The 23614-nt window shown below is 43.1% G+C and overlaps 1 protein-coding gene across 3 annotated transcripts in view; it reads left to right on the forward strand.

The window, feature by feature from the left end:
* Nucleotides 1–23614, forward strand: part of SLC1A3 (solute carrier family 1 member 3) — a 94153-nt gene that overhangs the window by 10897 nt on the left and 59642 nt on the right. For 2 of the 3 annotated variants that reach the window (XM_089312735.1, XM_002713973.6), the window contains exons 2-3: nt 1444–1717; nt 22613–22750. In XM_089312735.1, coding sequence (XP_089168861.1) covers nt 1537–1717; nt 22613–22750 — 319 coding nt within the window. In that variant the 5' untranslated portion in view covers nt 1444–1536. Of the gene's footprint in view, nt 1–1443; nt 1718–22612; nt 22751–23174; nt 23197–23614 lie in introns of those variants that run through there. The other variant, XM_089312736.1, reaches the window with a different exon arrangement.

A 23614-nucleotide genomic window follows, 5' to 3' on the forward strand; every position in this document is an offset into this window, starting at 1 on the left:
TTTCTCCTTGCATATCCCTGCCAGTGTTTCCCAAGCGGGGGAGTAGCAGGAGTAAAAGCTAGCCATTTTGGTAAAGTCCGGGTTAGTAATTTAAACGTAGTGAGCGTGTGGTGTCTGTTTATACCGGGTCCTCTCGTAATTTGGCGTGGAGTCATTCGGAGTAGATTGCGGTGAGCGATCTAGAAAAGAACCCAGGCTGAGCCCGCCTGCTGGAAAGTGGCTGGGAAGGGAATCGGAGCTATCGGGAAAAATCTGGTCTCCCCCTTCACTTCTGCACTTCTCTCTAAGCTTTTAATCTGGTGTGAAGTCTTAAACAAGTTGTAGGTCTTATTATCACTGACCCCCAACCTGCAATTTTATTTAAATGTCAAGCTATTAAGACGTCTTTTTCTTCCACCCTTGGATTTGCCAAAAGCTTGCGAGGAGTCCCTTGGTTTCCAATTACCTCCCCCACAGCCGCACACGCTGGCTGCCTGCGTTGCCAGATAGGGCCACATGCGCGCTTGGTTTCCACCCCGACTAATCATGGCAAAGACTACGGATTGAGAACACTTGTAAAGCAGCAGAAAGAATCCCTTGAATTTTCAGAACAGCTGATCTCCACCCAGGGAAGGTTTACTTAATTGTATTTGAATAACCTAAGATGCATTGAAGTAACCAAAAACCACAGGCTGTAATGTTTGGAATGAAAATTGGATTCATCTCCTCTTCTGTTCTAGAAATCCCAAGTTTAAAGATACTTAGAAGTCAATGATCGTTCCTCAGGAGACTCCACTATGTTTGCCACAAGAGACAGATACTACTTTGTACTTACACTTGTAAAAAAAAAAAAAAGTGAAAATGAATTAGAATGACATGTAATTTACAGATGTGCCTAGAGCACCTTCTTTCATGGAAAAGTTACCCGATAAATGGCCAAATGTATTTCCCTTGTCCTATGGGCACTTCTGCCTTTTTGTGACTATATTTACTAGCTGGCTTTATCACTTTTTTTTTTCTTAATGAAGAAAACAGCCAGTTACTTAACTACATATAACAAAGACTCAACCGACACATATCAATATCTTAATCCTGTCTGTTGACCCGGTTATGCTTTCAACCATGTGTACAATTTAAGTTATCAAGCAATTCTCGGGTACTTCCTGTGCATTCAAGTGCCGCCTTCATGCACAGCACTTGGCTGGGTTCTGGGCGGGAGTGTGGTGTTGGGTGCTCCGAGGAATCATTTTGTAGCCTCAAGGGAGGGAGGACACTTCTTCTCAAAGTGAACACACATCTCTGCTCCTATTTTCTGAGCTGAAGCCTGGCACTGCAGCTCTCCAGTCCTTAATTCCTACCGCGATTATGCAGTCTGCCAAGAGCTTCCCCTGGGGTGCAGGACAGCACTGACTGACCCGTGGAGGCTATAACGCTCATCTCTTTCTCTCACTTTTCTCATTCTAGTTGCGGTCTAGCCCACCAAAAAGGAGGCTGGGCTTTCCGGGAGTGATTGCCAGACACCGAAGTGCAGAGAAGTCGCTCCTAGAAAAGTAAACTATGACGAAAGGCAATGGTGAAGAGCCCCGGGTCGGGGGCAGGATGGAGAGGTTCCAGCAAGGCGTCCGCAAACGCACCCTTCTGGCCAAGAAGAAAGTTCAGAACATCACAAAGGAGGACGTAAAGAGTTACCTGTTTCGGAATGCTTTTGTGCTGCTCACCGTCACTGCTGTCATTGTGGGTGAGTCATTGAGTAGAAAACAAAGGAAACTATCTGTTTCTCTGGGACTTCTGGCTGCCGGGAACATTATCAGATGGACTGATTGTAGGTATTCAGAATGATAGCCCAGGCTTTCCTCTAAATGTGAAGGTTCCTTTTCACGAGAAAATGACAGTTTGTTGGCATGTTTGAAGCAATGTATGGTAAACACGAGAATCTGAAAGAAGTAGTATTAAACACTATGTAAATCAGTTGATTGTGAGGAGAAAGGTCATAAGTCAAGTTTTCCATTTTGGGTAAAGCTGAAAGTGATAATTTAATCGTTAGGCATGAGCAGTTAAAGAATCAAACATAAACCAACATGCTCTAGATTTGGCCAAAACAGGATTATTGTAAAATGTCATTTTCATTTTATACGATTAGTACACCTCAAGTGAGATAGGTGTACCTAATACAAATTCTATTCTAATGGTGAGGACAGGAAGCTGCGTAACAACACTTGGACAGAAGGCCAAATTTCTTACGTGATTGCACTCTCGCCCAGCAATGGGGAAAGATAAATTGGGGAAAATGTTAACACAGATCTCTCATTTGTTGCCTCGCAGAGCCTGCCGTAACAAGCTATACTCTTTTTGAAACATTTCAGTTTCTTATCAACAGCGTGGTTATACTAATAAAACGTCATTTGGTTAATTGGTATCTGAATTATAGTTTATCACTTATGGGTGGCATGGATGCTACCAAAAAGCCACTTATTTGGAATTCTTTGACCAAACCAATCTAGAAATCCTTAGATTGGCAAGCATATAAGCCAATGGTATATTGTAAAAATGCTCTTACTTAATTCTATATCAATTAACCACCAAAAAAGTCAAGTACAGTTTTAATCTGTTCCTCAGTTCTCCAGCATCTCCACTAACTGTATAGTTAATTTTCTTAATTTTTATTAAATCATCATGTAGCATATAAAAATAACTTTGTCTAAGGACACAGGATTCTTAAATTGTAGATAAATAGAAACATAGGAGAGTATAGATTGACACAAGACATCGGATGTATTCCGTCTGAATATCTTTGGCTCCTATAGTAATTGGTATTTCAATGGATTTTAGAGATGCTCAAAGGCAATCTGTCCTGATTGACCCAGAGAGGTAAAGACTCTGTGTAGGTCCCCAGGTTTGAAGATCTTTTTGGGAGGCGGACTTCAGTACCATGTAATTTTCCTGCAAGTCAACACAGACTGCAGTATGCTCACCTCCTTTTTTATTCAGAATCAGACGTTGTCAAGCCAAGGAAAAGTAATAAAAGCAAGCATCTATATAGGACTACTCTGCTATTTTCTGGGTGACTTGCTCATTGAATCCTCAAATAACCCCATAAAATGAGTGGGGAGGTGTGATTACTATGATCTCTCATTTCGTTGATGAAACTGATGGAACGATCAAAGGCATTTCCATAGTCAAAAACTAGTAATTCTAGAGCAGGAAGTCAAACCATGTCTGGGGCCGGAGGCTAGTTTATTAACCACTAGGCCATCCTGTCTCTGCACTGCTGACTAGTTGGAATCTTGTGAGAGATGCCAAGGAGAGAGATGATGTCAGGTGTTGGTAGAAGCCAATTAGCTAGTAGTACTGTCATCTTACCACATGATTTAGCCAGTTACACTTAGCAAAAAGCTTATAATTCTACAAATTAAGCCACGTCTCCTTCATTCATTTGACAAATATCCATTTATTTATAATTCCTTATGTATATGGTCAGAAAGTTCAGTAATATCAGTGTGTGTTTGGAAAAGATGTAGGAATACCTGTTCAAAATGATGTTTTAAACACCAGAAGCATTCTATTTCTTCTTTTAAAAGATGAATTAATTTGCAAAGCCAAGTGACAGGGAGAGACGGATCTTCCACCTGCTGGTTCAGTCCCCAAATGACTGCAAAGGCCAGGGATAGGCAGGCTGAAGACAGGACCCCAGAACCCTATGAGGGTCTCCCACATGGGTGCCAGGGAACCCAAGTATTTGGGCCATCCTCTGCTGCTCTCCCAGGTGCATTAGCAGGGAGCTGTATTGGATGACTCAAACTGACATTCCAATATGGGATGCCGGTGTCACAAGTTGGAAGCATAACCTGCTGTGCCATGATGCTGGTCCTCAGAAGAGTTCTGTTTCTAAGATAGAAATGTTTCCATTGGCCAGCGTCGCGGCTCAATAGGCTAAATCCTCCACCTGCGACACTGGCACCCCCAGGTTCTAGTCCCGGTCGGGGCGCTGGATTCTGTCCCAGTTGCCCCTCTTCCAGGCCAGCTCTCTGCTGTGGCCAGGGAGTGCAGTGGAGGATGGCCCAAGTGCTTGGGCCCTGCACCCCATGGGAGACCAGGAGAAGCACCTGGCTCCTGTCTTCAGATCAGCGTGGTGCCCCAGCCGCAGGGCGCTGGCCGCAGTGGCCATTGGAGGGTGAACCAACGGCAAAGGAAGACCTTTCTCTCTCTGTCTCTCTCTCTCACTGTCCACTCTGCCTGTCCAAAAAAAAAAAAAAAAAAAAAGAAAAGAAAAGAAAGAAAGAAATGTTTCCATTAAAGAATAGAGGAATTGAAAAGACATAAAACTTGAGTTGGAAGCCAGATTGATGGAGAAGAAAATTCCTAATTGATTGGTACAAAGAAATCTCATCTCTAATTAATGGAAGATAATGCCAGGATTAAGAATCCATTTTCTCTAGGAGTTCTGGGATCACTTCCTAGCCCAATGAGTCCTTCCTTAGGATTTTTTTTTAAAGATTTATTTACTTATTTGAAAGGCAGAGATAGAGATACACGGTGTGGAGGCATGGAGCAGAAAGACAGATCTTCCATCAGCCAGCTCACTCCCCAAATGGCCACAACTAACTCCCTTCCTCAAAATTTGAGAATTGCAATAAGAGTTGGCTGAGCTGAGGTCGATGAGTTGGCTGAGCTGAGGTCGCTAAGTTGGCTGTATGCCCTTGCAGTTAGCTTTACTAATGGAAACTGAAGAGGCAGAAGCAACTAGAAAGAACTGACAAAGAAATACAGGAAGAGAACTCAGTGACAGACCACTGAGTCTACACCAAAGACTTGGGGTAGCAAATAGACAACTTAGCGGCCAACAGACTGAGGAGAGAAGGAAGAGGCCTTCAGTTATGTGTTGGTGCACCTTCCAGTGAGGGCCCAGCGAAAACAAGGGCTTCATTTAGAATGTTGCTGGCTTCCACGTCTATGTCAACCCTAGATGAAATAAAAGGAAAAGAATATATCTGGACACCAGCTCTTTAATTTGCTACACCATTGGAAAAAATGGGCAAAATAGGTGCCAGTGCTGTGGTGTAGCAGGTTAAGCCACTATCTGTAATGCCAGCATCCCATATGGGTGCTGGTTCAAGGCCTGGCTGCTCCACTTCCAATCCATCTCCCTGCTAATGTGTCTGGGAAAGGAGCAGAAAATGGTTCAAGTACTTGGGCCCCTTTACCCACATAGGAGACCCAGAAGAAACTCTGGGCTCCTGGTTTTGGCCTGCCCCAGCCCTCGCCATTGTGGCCATTTGGGTAGCAAACCAGCAGAGGGAAAATTCATTCTCTCTCTTGCTCTCTCTGTCTTTCCCTGTCTTTCAAATGAATTAAAACAAAACAAAACAAAACAACAACAACAAAAAAAACACCCTGAGCAAAACGCTAACAGAGAAGAAAGAAAGAGTTAATTTTCCAAAGATGAATTTTGAAGAGCTAACTATTACTTGGCTTCCAAATTCTTAGATTTGATTGTGTTTAGTAAACACCAGGAAAATCCATATTAGGATAAGTGTTTTTATTAAGTGTGTTCTAACTTTGAAATGAAATGAATGTGCATTTAACGTGTAGAAGTAGAAACTAGAAAGTATGGTGGACGAGGGTAGAGATATATGAATCCACATCTTTAAAAAATGTGTAGCAAATACATATTGTGGAAAAAGACATAGGTTTCAAATTTTTGTACCAAAATATACTTTGAATTTCATTTTCCATGAATATTTGAAGCACCCTTGTATATTCAGAATCAAAAGAGTTATCTCTTTCACTACTACTCTACACACATCAGCATAGAGCCACTTGTGCAATTGGATGTCATTTTAAACAATGTTGAAGTCTGGTTGTGCCATTGCTATAACAAGCCCGTGACTGGAGCAGGTTAGCCACCTGAGGGAAAGCAGTGCCATGCTTCAGGCCTCTTTAAGAGGGTTCTTTCCAACGGGGAGATCTGTGTCTTCCAGGACATCTGTCTAACAGCAACGACCATGAAACCACTGAGGAGAGTGATTATTGTCTGTCTTTCTCCAGAAAACCCTTTCTCATGTCAGGATGTGGTAGCTGTATTGGGGTGACCTTGGACATCTTGCTAAAGCAAAGGGGCAGTCCTTTGCCATGGTCTAGTCGCAGAATAGCACAATTAAAAGGAACTCTCAGGCCAAAGAATTATGAAGAAGTGAATCATAAGACCAGCTGCAGGGGACGGGAGCCTGTAAATAGGATGAGATGATCGATGGCGTTGCACCTGAGGCGTGCCACCGGCTCGCATCTTTCTCTGATACTGTGCTTGCCACGTGCACGCTCGGGCAGAGTTTGCATTTGAGTTGGCCTTTATGTCGGTTTGAGGGAAAGTGATGACTTCTCAGGAAAGAGAACACGCCTATGTTTTTCTGAAACGTTTTCCCGCATTCTCTAATACTTTGTCAGGGCACTTAAATTGCATTAAAATGCAGCACAATTCTGTCTTAACTCCAGAACAATATCTGAGGAATTGGTTGTTGTGGTTGCTCCTTGAAATAGAAACTGGGTTTCTGGGGAATGCAGTAAAAGGAATATCATTTCTTTCTGAATACATTATTGTATAGTTTGGACTTTCTTCGTGTCATTCATATTGCCTACTATTTAGCTATGCTCTAAATGCATAAGTTATGCACTTTTTAAAAACATTCAATGCTATTCACAAATTTAACAAATACTGAATGTCGTGTATCTGACCACCACCCGTTAAGCAATAGGGATTTCCTGCTCTCAGGTAGGTTAGTGGGAGAGATGGGTGACAAATCAGTTGACAAAGGAATATCCAAGATTCAGAGGCAGTGATAGAGAAGTTTGCAGTTAACTCTAAGCATTTACAATGAGATCATAGGGGGCTGGTGCCATGGCTCACTTGGTTAATCCTTCACCTGCAGAGCCGGCATCCCATGTGGGTGCTGGTTCTAGTCCCAGCTGCTCCTCTTCCAGTCCAGCTCTCTGCTGTGGCTCGGGAAGGCAGTGGAGGATGGCCCAAGTGCTTGGGCCCCTGTGGGAGACCAGGAAGAAGCACCTGGCTCCTAGCTTTGGATCTGTGCAGTGCCAGCCTTAGCAGCCATTTGGGAAGTGAACCAACGGAAGGAAGACCTTTGTCTCTCTCTCTCTCTCTCACTGTCTAACTCTACCTGTCAAATAAAAAAAGAGATCATAGGACGCTGTTCTATATAATAGCAGTGTAGGACATTTTTCTGTGTTGGTATTTTGGAAGTTTCACTTTCTCATTCTCAGCTGCTTACAGGGGCCTAGATACGCCATTTGGGGTAAAAAGAGGGTATGGCTTTCAATGAAGGTCAGACCTGCACTTGCCCGCCAGCTGGGACTATCCAGTTGCCATGTGATCCTAAAGAAGGCATTGAAGTCCTCTGAGCCTCAGTCTCCTGTCTTGACACCTATAATGTATATTGGTAACTGTATCCACTAATGCTCTTTGTGCCAAGCAACGTCGTGTTCAAGTATACTAATGCTATTTCATCTTCTCAACAGTTCAGGGAGGGAGGCAGTTTTATTACTTTCACTTTCAGATGAGGAAACTAAACATAAGATACTAATCCCACAGCTGGGATGTGTGTGTGTGTGTGTATAATTATTTAACACTCTCATCTCCCACACTGCTCTGGGTGCTGGTCCTTGCTCTCAGAAATGGTCCATTCTCATTGTATCATAGCTATTAGCTAACAGTCTTCACTGAACAGATACTCAACAAATCACTAGAGAAGATCACTCTTGAGGGTTGGTGATTCAGTGGGGTAGGGCGGACTGCAGGCTGCTGGCCTATTTTCTCTTTTTTTTTTAAGGTTTGTTTATTTTGAAAGAGCAAGAGAGAACTTCCATCCATTGGTTCATTTCCCAAATTGCCACAGCAACCAGGGCTGGACCAGGCTGAAGCAAGGAGCCAGGAACTCCATCCAAGCCTCTGAGTGGGAAGGGCCCAAACACTTGGGCCAGTTTCCGCCTGTCTTCCTGGGTGCATTGGCAGGAAGCTGGATTGGAAGCAGAGTAGCCAAGACTTGAGCTGGTGCTGTAATATGGGATGACTGCATAGTGGGTGGGGAATTAACCTGCTGCACCATGGGTGACCAAGGGGTGGATAGTGGCACCCGTAAAGGTAGAGGGTGCCTGTAGAGAATGAGCTCAGTCCAGGAGCTGTTGAATTGGAGAGGTGGGGTGCAGTGAACGAGGCTCATTGTACCTGGGGAACGGGGAGGTATTCATTCTTGTGTCTCCAGGTTGAAGGAGGAGGATGCTGTCTTTGGATAAGTGAATCCCGATCTGTGAATCGGGTTATCCTACTGGATTAGCTACTCTGAAAGCAAGTCTATTCTCAGAACAATGTTAATGCTCACGCCTGTTCATGCTGACAGCAGTCCTCTTTGTTTCAGAAATGCTATAGAGGTATTCAGCGCCTCAGACACAGTCTCTACCTGGTCAGTTAAGCCAGGAAAGGTTAACTGGTGTGTCTTACTATCAGCTGCTGGGCTGAACCAGTTGGTAGTAGGGCCACTGTAGGCACAGATGGAGTTAGTGCTGGAGGACAGTCCTGGGACCTATCCTGACATTGTCTCAGCTTTCTGAAGCCCCTTATGTATGGGACACACCCAACCAGATCCAACCACAAGAACCCAAAGAATAAAGGACAGATCTCCAGGATCTGATTTATGGACTCTTTAACACTTTTTGGAAGTGAGAGGGAGGGGAGTTTGAGGCGGCTGGGGTAAAGGGAGGGCCCCCAAGCCATGCTCTCCCATGGTGTCACCAGAGCTCTGTATTCTGTTGCTCAGCAGAGACTCCCAGGCAGAGAACTGGGCGGGAGGGAAGCTGTGCATTTGCTATGCCTTGCTCTGGAGAATGACACAGGGATATGGGATAAAGGTGAGGGCTTTGATAGCCTCGAATTCATCTTCTCACCCAGGAAGCAGAAATGCAGAAAGATTACCAGAGCTGGCAATGGCAAGTACCCAACACGTAGGCCCACGTCACACATGGATCCCAGCCCTCCCCTCCATCTTCTCGGAAGCATGCCAGTGGTGAGCTGTAGTGGAGAACAGAGCCCTGCTTTGAGTTGGAGAGTTTGGGACCTGTTTTTTACATGTGCAAAATAGAATGGGTATAAATACTCTCAAGACTTCTATCCCTGGTGAACCCTTTACTCAGTAAGGGTTAATCTTATGAGTATAAAGTAAACAAAGTAGATCATTATAAATATTAAGAGGAAGGAGGAGGATGGGTGGGAGCGTGGTGGACAGGAGGGAGGGTAGGGTGTGAAGTATCACTATGTTCCTAGATCTGTATATATGAAATACATGAAATTCGTTTACCTTAAAACTTTTTTTTTAACTAAAAAACTTATATCCAAAAGTAGGTATTGTGGTATAAGAGGTTAAGCCACCACTTGGGATGCCCACTCCTATGTCAGAGTGCTGGGTTCAAGTCCTGCCTCCACTTTGGATCTAACTTCCCGCTAATGTGCCTGGGAGGCAGCAGATGAGGGCTCAAGTTCTTGGTCCCCATCCACTCATATGGGAGACCCAGATGGTGCTTCTGGCTTCAGCCTGGCCTCACCCCAGCTGCTGCCGGTATTTGGGGAATGAACGTGTCCAAGCCACGCAGCCTTCAATGATTTCCTTACATGCTTGGCAAGTAAAGTATTTATATAAACTAAGTCCTTCATCTTTCACTTACATGGCATGGCATTGGGCTGGAATATGCTCCAACTGGATGATGCAGATCGACCAGAAAACAAGGCCTGGGGATCTGGAGAGAATGATGGTCAGGAGTGGAGAAGACAATCAGTTGGAGTGTGGCTTGTATTTCCTTGTCTACAGAAAAGGGCCAAGCCAGTTGTTGGAAGAGAGTTAATAGTTGTAAAGGACTTTGAAAGGCAGAAATGAAAGCCTCAGAGTAAGTGATACCATCATTATTTGTCCCTTTCCTATCTGGCCAGAACCAGAAAGCGGTCCCCAGGCGGCTGTTCTCACAATACAGACTGCTCAATGGAGGGAGTGCCCGAGAGGAGAAGCCAGTTTCGGGAAAATAAGGAGTATTTTCACATAAGTACAAATAAGCACTATTGTAATACACTCAATGGTGCAGGTTTTGTGCGTTCCACCTGGGACCAGTCTGAGGGGTCACCACTTCTTTGGTTTCTCCTTTGCTCCCCTGTCCTGTGTCTGCTGCTCATTTACTGCCGCCCCAGCAGAGTGGGCACAGGTGCAATGAAGCCTGCAGGGACCTTGGGAGAAATGCTTGTTTACGAGAGCGTTGGTTAAGCCGGGGGTAGGAGGCTTGAAGTTGTGCTAAGATTATCACTGGCTTTTATTTTGCTTTGCTTTTCTTCTTGTTAATTAAGATAGCAATAAAACTGAGCAGACAGCTTCAAATTTCTTTCTGTAGCTAATCAAATAAGCAAGATAATTATCTGCAATAACAATCCCTCCCATTTTTGCAATGTTACAGTTTACGGAGTGCTTTCCCGTTGCACTCTCTGTAGCAACGTAAATCCAGGGTCAGTCCACCACCCTGATTCTCTTCTGGAATGCGGCTGAGAAAGCTTTGTGAGTCCAAATGTCCTGGTTATAGGCTCGCCTCTGCCATCAACTAACTTGCTTTATGATTTAAGGGAAACCTCTGAACCTCTTATTTCCTTGTCTATAAAGTTTGGACTAATGTCTGCTTCCAACTCCAAAATTCTATAATTTGCCGCCTTCTGCAGTCTCAGAATATGTTACCTATGATACCCAAGTCTTTGCTTTATAATCTCTGACACTGTATCATTGTGAGAACCAGATTTTTCTGACTAATAACTCCCAAGTCTTTGCAGCTGATCTCTCCATTCTAACAAGCCTTCCCTCCCCTTGTCTACCCAAGGGTTGTCAAGTCGCCAGCTCTGGGTCTGATGACCAATGTTTCCTAACCAGTGTTTGAGGACCCACATGGACTGTGTTTCCGCAGAAGCCACTTCTGCCCATCTTTCATAGATCAGAGAAGGAAAACACGTTCTGCTCCAGAGTGAACAAGACTGGGAAGAGCCTACGCTGTTTAGAGCTACCTGAACAGAGTTCATGCACCTTCTTTTCCAAGATGTACATTTTAGGTGTTAGAGTCCTTGATGTTTTGGGGACATTGAGATCCTGTTTATCAGGTGTTTGGTCTGGCAAACAAATGCTCTTTCTCATTATTGTGAGGTGGGAAACACAGAACACTTTGGGACACCAAGTTTAGCCATTGAACTCGTGGGTATGATAATGAGTTTTATGTATGCTTCAGTGTTGTGAAAATCACCTAGAGTATATTCCCTAAGCCAAGAATACTCACATCATTGTGCCCAAAGAGAGATGCCTAAGGAGCTTGGCATTTGGCCTTGTGGTTAAGATGCCCACTTCAGTGAACCTGGGTTAGATTCTTGGCTCCAACTTCCTGTTAATGCAGTCTTGGGGAGGTAGCAGGTGATGGCTCCATTAACTGGCCTTCTGCCACCTACATGGAAGACCTAGATTGAATTCCCAGCTCCCAGGTTTGGCTCCAGCCAAGTCCTGGCTGTTGTGGGTATTTGAGAAATGCACTAGCAGATAGGAGCTTTCTCTGTGTGTCTTTCTCTGCCTCTCAGATAATTTTTATTTTAAAAAGAGAGATACTTACGAGGCTTGGAAACCAAGAAGGGAAAGAAAAGTCCCAAAAGGCTCAGAGAAAGCAACATGGGTCCTGAAAGAGAGAAGGGCGGGCACTCCCTTTTATCCTTGTGCCAAAGATTTGAAGGCCAATTTAGGAGCAATGAGTTGAAAGGCACCATCGGGGTTTGAATTTCAAGGCTGAATTCCAGCCTCCAGAGAGGGCAACTCCATTCTTCTGGTCCCAAAGAGACTTCTCCAGTTTTCCAACAATAGTTCCAGGCCACACACTGCTACTTCTTCCCAGAGAGATGACAACAGACTGTTAGCCAGAGACTCTTCATTCAGAACTTTGTAACGCGAGGGTCATTCATTCCAAATCAGAGTGCAGATGGACAGTGACTACCCTTCCCACCCTGAGAAGGTGGCCCCTGATTTTAGAAACATTGGTTTGCTTGAAGTTCCACCTTTAAAGCAAGACAACCACAGGGGCTTGGCTTGAAACGTGCTGACATCTTTGTTGATGCATGGGGAGATAAAGGCGTCAGGGAGGAATTGAGTCTCTTAAGGGACTGCCTATGACCAAAGTCGTCTTTCTGGTTCTTTGTGTGCCCTTAGATATCCTTTAAGGCAAATGAAGTGGTATTGATAGCAAAGCTGAGATTCAGTAAGCTTCCCAGGGCTTTGTTCTGGTATTGTAGTGCTTTGCCCAGGATGGTGGGTGAGCGAAGAGAAGGCACTTTTGCCAAGTGGCTTACAGTGTGGGTTTTGGGTTTTGGTATACTTGGAATTCCAAGGCCTCATTGGTTGGAGCAGTTCAGAAGCCTATAATAATGGAATTTAGAGTTTTTCAGATTCACTTCCTTATCTGCAAAAACCAGGAGCCCTGTGATCAGAAAGGGATCCAGTCTCTGTAAATCCAGGCACAGCAAGCCAGTTTCCTGTCCAAATGGAAGTACACTTGCTGTTGAAGCAAACTAAAGCAGGATTGAGAAGCCAACCCAGACCTGAAATGACTTTTCAGGAAGATCCAGGCATCTGGCAGACATGGTACCTAATAGAATTCAGTCAGATTTAAAAAAAAGAACCTCATGGATCTTCTTCTGATTGTTTTATTTATGCAATAAATAATTCGCATAGTTCAAAATTAAAAAGTTCGGAAGAAGCAAAAGGAAAGTATCCCACCTGTCTTTGTCCCCCAGATGTCAGTTTACCTCGCCATCCTTGTCTTAAGTGACTTTATATATTTATTTTTACACTCATAAATTAATCTTTCTGTCTTTTTCTTACACAAATAGCACAATGCATAGTCTGCTTCCCACGCTGCTTTCTTCCTTCTGTTACAATATGCCTTTTAAGCATATAAAGGAGTTTCTCAGTCTCTTGTGGCTGCATTATATAAGGCTACCATGATTTATTTAATTTAAGGAATTGCCAATTGATAGACACTGAGGCTATTTCCAATTTTTAAATATTATTTCAGAAACAGTATAATGAATAATCTTGTATAAAGTTACCTCACCCAGGTAACGCATACAACCCTAGTTGTAACATTTGAGGTTGGACTTGGGTCTGTATCTGCACTCTACTTGGTTACCAGTCACCAGGGCCATTCAGGGCTCCGCTGGTGGAGCAAGCCAGGAGTAGGTATTTCCCACCTCCAGCAGCAGGAAATACCAGTGGACAAAAGGGTGAAGCAGGCCAGAGCCCAAATCTCTGAAGGCTGTTGGAGCAGGGAGTGGGGGAGAGTTGGGAGAGTACCTGCAAACCCGATAGCTTCTCACCAGAAAATGCCCGGAAGTTTGGGCTGAAAGAAAAGACCAGGGGCTGGCAGGACTCTGGAGCAGGTAAATTCACCGTTATGCCCTTTCCCTCTTCGAAAACTAACCTAAAGGAACACGTTGTCCACTAGCTTTGCCAGACGGCTGTGATACAAACCCATGACTTCTCCAAATTGGGCCAGACCTGAAATAGAAACCTTCATTCTATCCCTTTATGATTATTTATTGCACACCTTCCATAAAAGTGCTAATGAACAAAATTGATAGTTTCTCACTCATTGAATGCTTTCTTGTACATTTTTAAGGAGTCTAAACTTTATTGGAAGAAACGATGAACGTAGGAAGCAGCTAAGATGTATAATGCTTTTGGTTTGCTTGGTTTTTTAAATTTATTTTCATTTTATTTGAAAGGTAGAGACACAGGAGTGAGACCTCAGTCCTACATCTGCTGGTTTACTTCCCAAGTGCCCACAACAGCCAGAGGTGGGCCAGGCTGAAGCCAGAAGCCTGCACTCTGGTTCTCCTAGATGGGTGACAGGGACCTAAGGACCTGAGTCCTCATTTGCTGCTCCCCAGAGTTTGCATTACAGGAGGAGGCAGGGCTTGAAACAGGCACACGGGCACTCCAGTATGGGATGCTGACATCCCAAGTATAACCACTGCAACAAATGCCCAGCCCTACCTGGTTCTCTTAAACTCGGCACATTTTACTGAGACTTAAAATTCAAGATGATTTTATATGCTGCCTATTCTGATCTCTCCCATCTTGCCTCTGACAAAGACAAAAGAGGCCGGAAGAGATGACATGATTTCAAGATAAGGGAATAGGCAGAAACCCCATTCTGCTATGGAACTGACTAAAATATAACCTTGGCCAGTTGGCTGATTCTTTCTAAACTGTAATTTTTTAAGATTTATTTTATTTATTTGAAGGGCAGAGTTAGAGGGAGCGAGAGAGGTGTCTTCCATCTGCTTGTTCAGCCCGCAAATGGGCACAACAGTCAAAACCAGGAGCCAGTAGCTTCATCCAGGTCTCCCATGTGGTTGCAAGTCCTTAGGTCATCTTCTGGTCCTTCCCCAGGCAGCCAGGACAAAAAATAGTGCCCATATGGGAATCTCCTAGACTGTAATCTCTTGATTAATGAGAACGTGATATTAAATCCTATGGGTTTGATGTGAAAAATCATTTACATAAAGAATATTTTAGCCTAATTTACTGACAGATTCGGGACCAGAGCCCTCGTCTCTCTCATGATCTTTATATACCATCACGCTTACACTCTCACTCAAAAAAACCTACCTGGTGAGAATTGGGGATCAGGAGCTATCTTTCTTTTTGTGAATCTAGAAACGCATTACATGAAGAATGGTGCAGTCAAGATCCAGTTGCCCAGATCATGAGAGAGAAGTCATAAAATGAGTAAGAGGAGATGTCCCCTGGGGTAGGCGCCTGAGTTAACAGAGTAGACTGGGGAATGAGACTAACTGGGAAGCACAGAGTGAAGAGGCATCTGCATTCAGGATGTGTGTTCAACACCAGCTGGGGCCAGGCTCTAGTAGATACTGGCTGTCTAACAGGGAATGAGTTGTGCTGTTTGTTCCATATATCTAGTACCTACTGCGAGCCAGGAACTGTTTCAGGGCAGATACATCACTGAACAAAATTGCTTTAAAAAAATCCTGATCATGTAGAGTGTATGTTTTTGTAAAAGGAGACAATAAACAAGTATAATACAGTGGAAAATTGTGTTTTGGAAGGTGATAAGAGCTGTTGAAACAAAGCTGGCTAAGGCAGAAGAAAGTTCAGGGTAGGCCTTATTAAGAAGGTGATCTGGATTAGCTTCCTGCCAATGTGTTTAGGAAGGCACAGCAGGATGGCCCAAGTACTTTGATCCCTGTACCCATGTGTGAGACCCAGAAAAAGCTCCTGGCTCCTTGCTTCAGTCTGGTCCGGCCCCGGCTGTTGTGGCCATTTGGGGAGTGAACCAGCGGATAGATGATCTCTAACTCTGCCTTTCAAATAAAAATCTTAAAAAATATATAGAAAAAACAGTTGAAGCACAGGAGACAAAGCACTTATCCAGGGTCACAAGAAGACTTAAACAGGGCCAGGACTAGAATTGCGCATCATTCATTCACCAAATACCTATAGAGCATCTTCACTGTGAGTGTATTTACACCACACCAGAAGCAGCTTTGCATGTGCAATAGACTCCTGACTTCCACATGTATCTCATTTGTCAAGTTGAGTGCAGCTTGGGATTGCTTCTAACCAGTAGTCTGGCAAAGTTGATGGGACGGCGCTCCTGTGAGGATGTTACCTTGTACCTCTCTGATTGTTGTTTCTTAGAGGCGAATTAGTATGATTTTTCTTGGTTTGTTTCCCTACATAAATGAAAAGATCCTCATTGGGAAACAGTAGCATTTTGTTACATAAAACCAACGGTGTGCTATCAACAACCCTTTTTAGAGCTATTATTTTCCTTGTGCTGGCTCTCGTACAAGTGGTCTGCTGGCTGGAGCTCTTGAGACCCAGCTCTTTCTGGGTAGGAGTTGGAATGGCCTCTGGCTGCTTTGACTACAGATGCTCGTTGGCTCACCTTGGTGGGTACTTGGTGGTTTCCTTATGTTTGGCTTCACAGTGTGAGGCTGTCCTCTTGAGATATGCCTCTGTTACGTGTAGATTTTCTTCCAGCATCTGCACTCCTGTGGAATACTGCCTCATTTTTAGAGGATCCTGGATGGTGAGTGATAATTCTAGGAGGCTTTGATCTACCAACATGGTTATAACAGATTTTGTAGATAAAGAGGAATGACAGCTAAATTTTACTATTTCAAATTCCAACATTTGCAAATGTTAAGTTGGATGACTTGGTCTAAATTTTACTTCAAATTATGCCACATACTTTCGCTTTTGACTATTTTCTGGCATCTTAATGTTTTCATTAATTTTTATCAGGTTAAATATGAACCAAATACCTAAAATAGGTCTTTAGCTTTTAACTTGTGTTTTTGGCCTTACAAAGCAAGCCAGAGATATATTCTTTCTGAGGCTCTGTGTACAGTACACTGTGTCTTGGTTTAGAAAGCGAGATGATATTTAATCTTCCAAAGAAGTGTTTGTTGGAGTCCCCAGGGGAACCAACCCCTGCGTGACTCCCTTCTTGAGCCCTTTTCACACTGGAAGAGAGCAAGTATTTAAACAAAAACGCATCTTTGTTCAAAGCATTCGACCAGCAGTTAATTTTGATCACCTGGAGACATCTTAACAGAAATGTCCCTAGATGCTGAAACTTGGCTAAAACACTAAAGCAGGAATGCTGTAAGATTATGGACTGAGAGAGAACCATCTGAATATCACTCATGACATTCACCTGTCACCAAGATGCCAACTCTGGTAAAATAATAAATCCTGCTGGGAGGGTTTTCTGATTTTTAGTGTTTTGCAGAGCTCTCAATATTAGATGATCAGCAGATCTTTGGCACTGAAGATCTCGGGGCCAGAAAGCTTTTGATGAGCTCTGGGGCCGTCAGTCAGTGTACTTCCAATAAGTGCCCGCTCGTAGGTGGGAAGGGCAGAGAGGGCTCGCGGAAGTCTGAGAATGTATTTTGGGGAAGGCTGTTTCCAGGCTGGGCTAGAATGCCATCAGCAACCTGAACTGCTTACCCAAAAAGCAGTTTTTGCATTAGAGCTTTTGCCCTCGATTCGATGCTGGTAGCTGGCTGACCCCATCGCTGACCTCACCTCCAACACTGCTGGTCAGAGCAGAAAGCTGAAGAAAAATGTTTTTTGTTGATTCATTCAGCACATGGGTTGGAAAAAGCTAGATTTTGACCTCATTAAGCAAAACCAACAAAACCTTTCCCCAGCTTAAGTTCTAGATTTCGTTAACCTAACTCAAAACAAAATGAAAAGGTAGACAAAATAGTGTGTGCTGCCCGAGGCTCCATGAATTCATAGTGTTTTGACAACCAAGAGGCTGTGAGCTCAGGGGAGGGGGTGAGAAGTCTGGACTCTGCTGCGCAGCCCGGGTGTTAGGTCCACCTCAGCCACTCACCATGGCCCAGGGCAAGCAGCTGGCTCCTTTCAAAGCCTCCTGGGGCCCCCCTCCGCGCCGGCTCTACGGTTTCGGAAATTTACTTACCCACAGAATGACTCTAATTCTTCATCTATGAGGTGTGGATAACTACAGCCCAAGTAGATCTGAGGACTTGTCAACTACCATGCACTCCATGGCTGTATTGAGAACCCTGAACCATGTGCTCATTCAATGCTCTTCCCACATCTGTCACTGGTGATTTTCAATGATTAAACTGTGCAGCAGAGGGAAAATACAGGCTATTTAAAATAAACTGTGTACGTTTAGTTAAATCATTCCATAAATGTGGAATTGGTGTAGCCATTTTAAACAGTGACCTAATGATAATATTTTGACTTCAACAAGTAAGAAGACCTGTGAAGGGTTCCAAGATGTTCTGGGTGCCTCCAAGGCTTCTCTAAGAGCTCCAAGGTTATTACACAAGGATATGTACAAGGTAGGAGTTAGTGATGCTGAAGACTCGGGACCTAAGCTCATGTGAGAACCTTCCTTGGACCCAGGCTACAAGGATGTGTTTGTGTTTGAGACATTAAAAGTATGATAGAAAGATCACTGGGTTTTGTTCATAATTGCCCACATCAGCCACTAATTATCTCTGACACAATATTGGCAGGTACAGTGGTTAGTCGCTGCTTAAGATACCTGCATTCCATTTCAGAGTGCCAGGTTTGAGGCGTGGCTACTCTGCTTCTGATCCAGCTTCCTGCCAATGCACTTGGGAGGCAGAAGATGATGTCTCACGTACTATAGTTTCTGTCACCCATGTGGGAGACCTGGATAGAGTTTCTGGATTCTGGTTTAGGCCTGACCCAGCTCTGGCTATTCTGGGCATTTGGGGAATGAACCAGAGGATAGAATCTCTCTCTCTCATATTTTACCTTTCAAGTAGATAAAAATAAGTAAACATTTAAAAAGAGAAGAAATCACTGCCTCTTAAGACTGCCTCGCTTGACCACCCAGCTGTTAACAACAGTTGGGTTAGATAACTAGGGGATTCCAATTCAATCCCATCAAGGTGGCATGTGCCAATGCCATCTCACTATTCCAAGTGATCAATTTCAGTTCACAATTGATCATAATGAAAGGACTAAGAGTCAAAGGGAGCACATAAACAAGTCTAGTACCTGCTAACACTAACCGATAGAATAAATAAAGGGGAGAGTGATCCAACATGGGAAGTGAGATACTCAGCAGACTCATAGAATGGCAGATGTCCTAAATAGCACTCTGGCCTCAGAATCAGCCCTAAAGGCACTTGGATCTGGTGAAAAGCCCATGAGAGTATTTCAGGCATGGAAAGCCAAGACACTCTGGCAAAAAGATCTCTGTGAGTGAGATCCCAGTGGAAAGAACAGGTCTTCAAAGAGGGAGGTGCCTTTCTCTGAAGGGAGGAGAGAACCTCCACTTTGACTATGACCGTGTCTAAACAAGATAAGAGTCGGAGAACTCAAGGGGCTTCCATAGCCTTGGAAACTCATGACTGGAGCATAGGGAGATTACTGATGCCATAAACAGGAGTGTCAATTTGTAAAGTCAACAACAGGAGTCACTGTGCACTTACTCCTCATGTAGGATCTCTGTCCTTAATGTGCTGTACACTGAGGCTTAATGCTATAACGAGTACTCAAACAGTATATTTCACTTTGTGTTTCTATGGGGGTGCAAACGATTGAAATCTTTACTTAATGTACACTAAACTGATCTTCTGTAAAAAAAAAGAAAGAAATTATCAATTCCCAACTTGACTCTCACTGGGATTAAACATGACAATAGGTCTGATCTGATTTCATCATCATTTAAAAAAAATCATCTATTATTTTTCACTTTATGTTTCTGTGTGGGAGCAAACTGTTGAAATCCTTACTTAAGGTATACTAAGCTGATCTTCTGTATATTAAGATAATTGAAAATGAATCTTGATGTGAATGGAAGGGGAGAGGGAGTGGGAAAGGGGAGGGTTGTGGGTGGGAGGGACGGTATGGGGGGGGAAGCCATTGTAACCCATGAGTCGTACTTTGGAAATTTATATTCATTAAATAAAAGATAAAAATAAAAATAAAAAAAAATAAAAAAAAAACAGTTGGGTTAGATAACTATTTGGCGGTTGGAGCATTTACAGACTATTTTTCACACATTGCCCAGAATCCATTTACTAAGTTGGCTTACTTTCCCCTCTTAACTGAAATGAAAATTGTTCACAATAAGTAAATGCAGATTTAATGGACAAGAGGAGAGAAGGCAGTAGACACCCAAGAAGAAAGAGTTAGTGTAGCTGTACAGAGGAGTAGAATCAGCGTTGGCACAAGCAGACTTTGGGAGATGAGAGACCAAGTGCATTAGGTAATTTCTTCCTTTATCCACACTAGTTTATCTCTTGTTCTAGGACCTATGTCATTAGTAGAAAAGCCAATTCTATCAGTCATTTGTAAGTCATATAGTAAATAGATATTTTGGACTAACCAGCATTCTACATACTCTCAGTGTTGTTTGCAAGTAAATGCATTTTTAAATGTCTATTTTCATTTATTTGAATGGCAGAGAAAGATCTACCATCTACAGGTTCATTCCCTAAATGCCTACAACAGCTGGGGCTAGCCCAGTCCAAAGCCAGCAACTCAATCCTGGTCTCCTACATGGATGACAGAAACTCAAGTACGTCTGCTGCCTCCCATTGTGCACATTAGCAGGGAGCTGAATTGGAAGCAGAGACGAACTTGAAGTCAGGTACTCTAAAAATGCGGTGGCTTAACCTGCTGCACCACAATGCCTGCCCCAGTAAACACATCACATTCTTAATAACAAACAGCCAATTGAGAATAAACTTGTAAAAGCAACACTAGTTTTAAATTGCTATTTGGGAATACCTAACAACTTGATATGTTCAGGTTCCAGATAGCGAAAATGAACTTCCTGTGTTTACTGTGCACATTTTTGTAGTAAATTTAATAATGGGAAATGTTTAAATGTATCTAAGTAAAATCCAAAAACACGTACTTTCAGTAAAATTGCATTTGATTGGAAGTAAAGTACATTATTTATCAAACATTTAACTTGTTATCAATTCCTGTGTTATGGATGCTGCTGTGTTGAATCACTCATGTTGAAAATCAGTATTAAATATAAGCCTTATCCAAAGTAAGGAAAATTCAAGGTTGGGTATTTTTAGAGAAAGCAAGCAAAGACTCAAGAAAAAGGAATTAGGCCTGCGCCGTGGCTCACTAGGCTAATCCTCCGCCTTGCGGCGCTGGCACACTGGGTTCTAGTCCCGGTCGGGGCACTGGATTCTGTCCTGGTTGCCCCTCTTCCAGGCCAGCTCTCTGCTATGGCCCGGGAGTGCAGTGGAGGATGGCCCAAGTGCTTGGGCCCTGCACCCCATGGGAGACGAGAAGCACCTGGCTCCTGCCATCAGATCAGCGCGGTGCGCCGGCCAAGGCATTAGAGAGTGAACCAACGGCAAAGGAAGACCTTTCTCTCTGTCTTTCTCTCTCTCACTGTCCACTCTGCCTGTCAAAAAAAAAAAAAAAAAAAAAAGTCAGTGAGCAGTAGCTATTTGCTATGTATTTAAGTGGTAAAGCCATTATGGGCAAAATTTTTGCCTCCCATTCTTTCTTTTCCAGATCTACTTTTCTCTCTTGAGCATATTACTTCTACCTTGAGGGGAAAAAAATCAGTATTTCCCTGAAGGCTCTGAGGTCTTGACCAGTTGGACTTTCTAGTTAGAGACTCAGATTCACTTTAGAGTGTCACAGTATGCAGGTACTTCCAAAACATTATGGATAAAATGGAATTAATAAAAATAAAATAAATATAAATTTAAAAGTTAAGGTTTTTTGGTGCAGAAAAATGGAAATCCATGCATGGTTTTTCATAATACTCATTATCCATGAACTTCTTGAAGACCCCACATTTATAGTCCCAAAACACAAAAACCCTTCATGGATTTCTGAGACCCAAGAATTGAAATTTAAGCTGTAGTGGCAATGAAATTAGCTTTGTGTCCTATTTCATAAAAGGAAAAAGCCCATTTCATAAGAAGTTATTTCAATTTCTACAAAGGGTGGCTTGTTTTCTCTGGAAAAATATGTCTACCTTCTGTACTTCCCTCCTCCATCTCTAGCTCTAGTTACCTGAGTACTGGGCATTTTCTCTGTACCTTCCATGGGATATTTTTTTTTTCTTTTCATGAAATCACATTTTAGAAATAATAGGGCAAACTTTTGAAAATATTGACACAATCGGAATAAGTAAACTTGGAACTAGGAAAATTTAGAGGAGAGGGAATCCAGTCAATAACCTTTTTTAATATCAGGTGCCAAGCACAATTAGATTGACATATAAAATTATTCTGAATATATATTTCAAAGTTTCAGGAACAGAGGGAAAATTAAGGAGAAAATTGTTTTCTCTTTCCTCTATTTCCCCCAGGTTTTCAGGGGAAGCTTTTGGGAGAAAAATCTCTGCTCATTTTGGAGTCTTCTCTTGCCAGCAACTAACAAGTCTGTACAATATGTTGCCAAGGCAATGTCAAGACCGTGTAGACGGGGTGAGAAAATGTGGTGTGCAGACAGGGAGATGATGAAAATGGATTAACAATGTGAACAAGAGGGTTTTTTTTTTTCTAATTGGAATGAGACTAACATCACGCTAGCCTTTATAATGGTATGCTAGCAGTTCTAACATCAGCTGTTATGAGGGAATTTATTATAATAAGGCCTTCCTCCCTCCCACATCACCTTGTTCATGAGTGATTTGTTTAATTTTGTCCAGTTCTTGGCAACTCTGTGTACTGAGCCATATCAAAATGAGTATCCCTACATTCAAGTTGCACGAAGAAGTTTTTCATTTGCTCCAACCAGAAACGTTTTTCTATGAGTTTGAATTGGAACTGTGGACTCAGCCAGGTCTTTCCAGATAATGACTGCAGAGATAAATGCACCCCTTGAGCCCAAAGCTATACAAATATTTGCTGCTTGAATAAATTTGCTCTTGTCAGACATGAACAGCCACCAGCTAAACACTTATTTATCTAAGACTGTTGCTTCGATTTCTAAAAAAAAAAAAAAAAAACTGAATTTATCTTCCTTCCTTCTTCTCACACCTTCAGGTACAATCCTTGGATTTACCCTCCGACCGTACAAAATGAGCTATCGGGAGGTGAAGTACTTCTCCTTTCCCGGGGAGCTTCTGATGCGGATGTTGCAGATGCTGGTCTTGCCGCTTATCATCTCCAGTCTTGTCACAGGTACCCCATGCGGTTGTTTGGACAGTGTGCTTATTGCAAAAGATTGCTTAGAAAAGTTGAATGCTTTACTTTTTCTGCTGGATGCATGCTCTGTTCTAGACAAAAAAAATTAATGTCCCTTGAAAATGACGGAAAGGAGGCTTTAGTAATGCATGAATGATTATAACGCTCGTGTTTTACCAATCACAAGAGGAAATGGATTTAAACAGCCATATAATCTGGTCTGCCTCACCATGAAAGAGGTGCCCCGCTAAACACCACACAACCAGCCTTCTCTGACCACAGCGATATAGTTGACAATAGCGTACAACAGGTCTGTTTTCTCACCCTCTTATCCCACCCAGATAACATCTGGTTGGACAGCCTATTAGCTATTGATGCAAGAATGCTTGTTCTCAGAGCCACCAGGACTTGAGCGGGAGCCTTCCTGGAAGCCTCATCAAGAGGTAATGCCCACAACACACTCACCAACTCTGCTGCCACCAACACTGAGCTTTTCCGGGTGCACCCGCATGATTCCGTTTCCTTCTCCAGTTGCCCCCCAACCCTGTTGCCTCTTATGCTGGTGGGAGAAGGGGGAGGGGCGGGGGATTTTCCAATCTGGATATTTTGTCAATCGACACTTAGATGTTTAACAAGCAGAAGCTTGGCAGGTCAGGATTCTACTTTCTATGTCAGTAAGATGTCCATTTATCCCTGCATGGCAAAAAAAAAAAAAAAAAAAGTGATTTGCATATGTGATTGGTGAACACCAATGGAGCCAAGAAGTTGCAGAAAAATGTTCCCATACTTTCCTTTCTGCCTACTCTTCTGTTTTCCCACAGCACATCTCTGACTTGGAGAAGGACTTTCCATAGACAGTGC

The sequence above is a fragment of the Oryctolagus cuniculus genome, chromosome 14 (assembly GCF_051225735.1).
Source record: "Oryctolagus cuniculus isolate XC-2025 breed Fujian yellow rabbit chromosome 14, ASM5122573v1, whole genome shotgun sequence".
In the NCBI taxonomy this organism is placed as follows: domain Eukaryota; kingdom Metazoa; phylum Chordata; class Mammalia; order Lagomorpha; family Leporidae; genus Oryctolagus; species Oryctolagus cuniculus.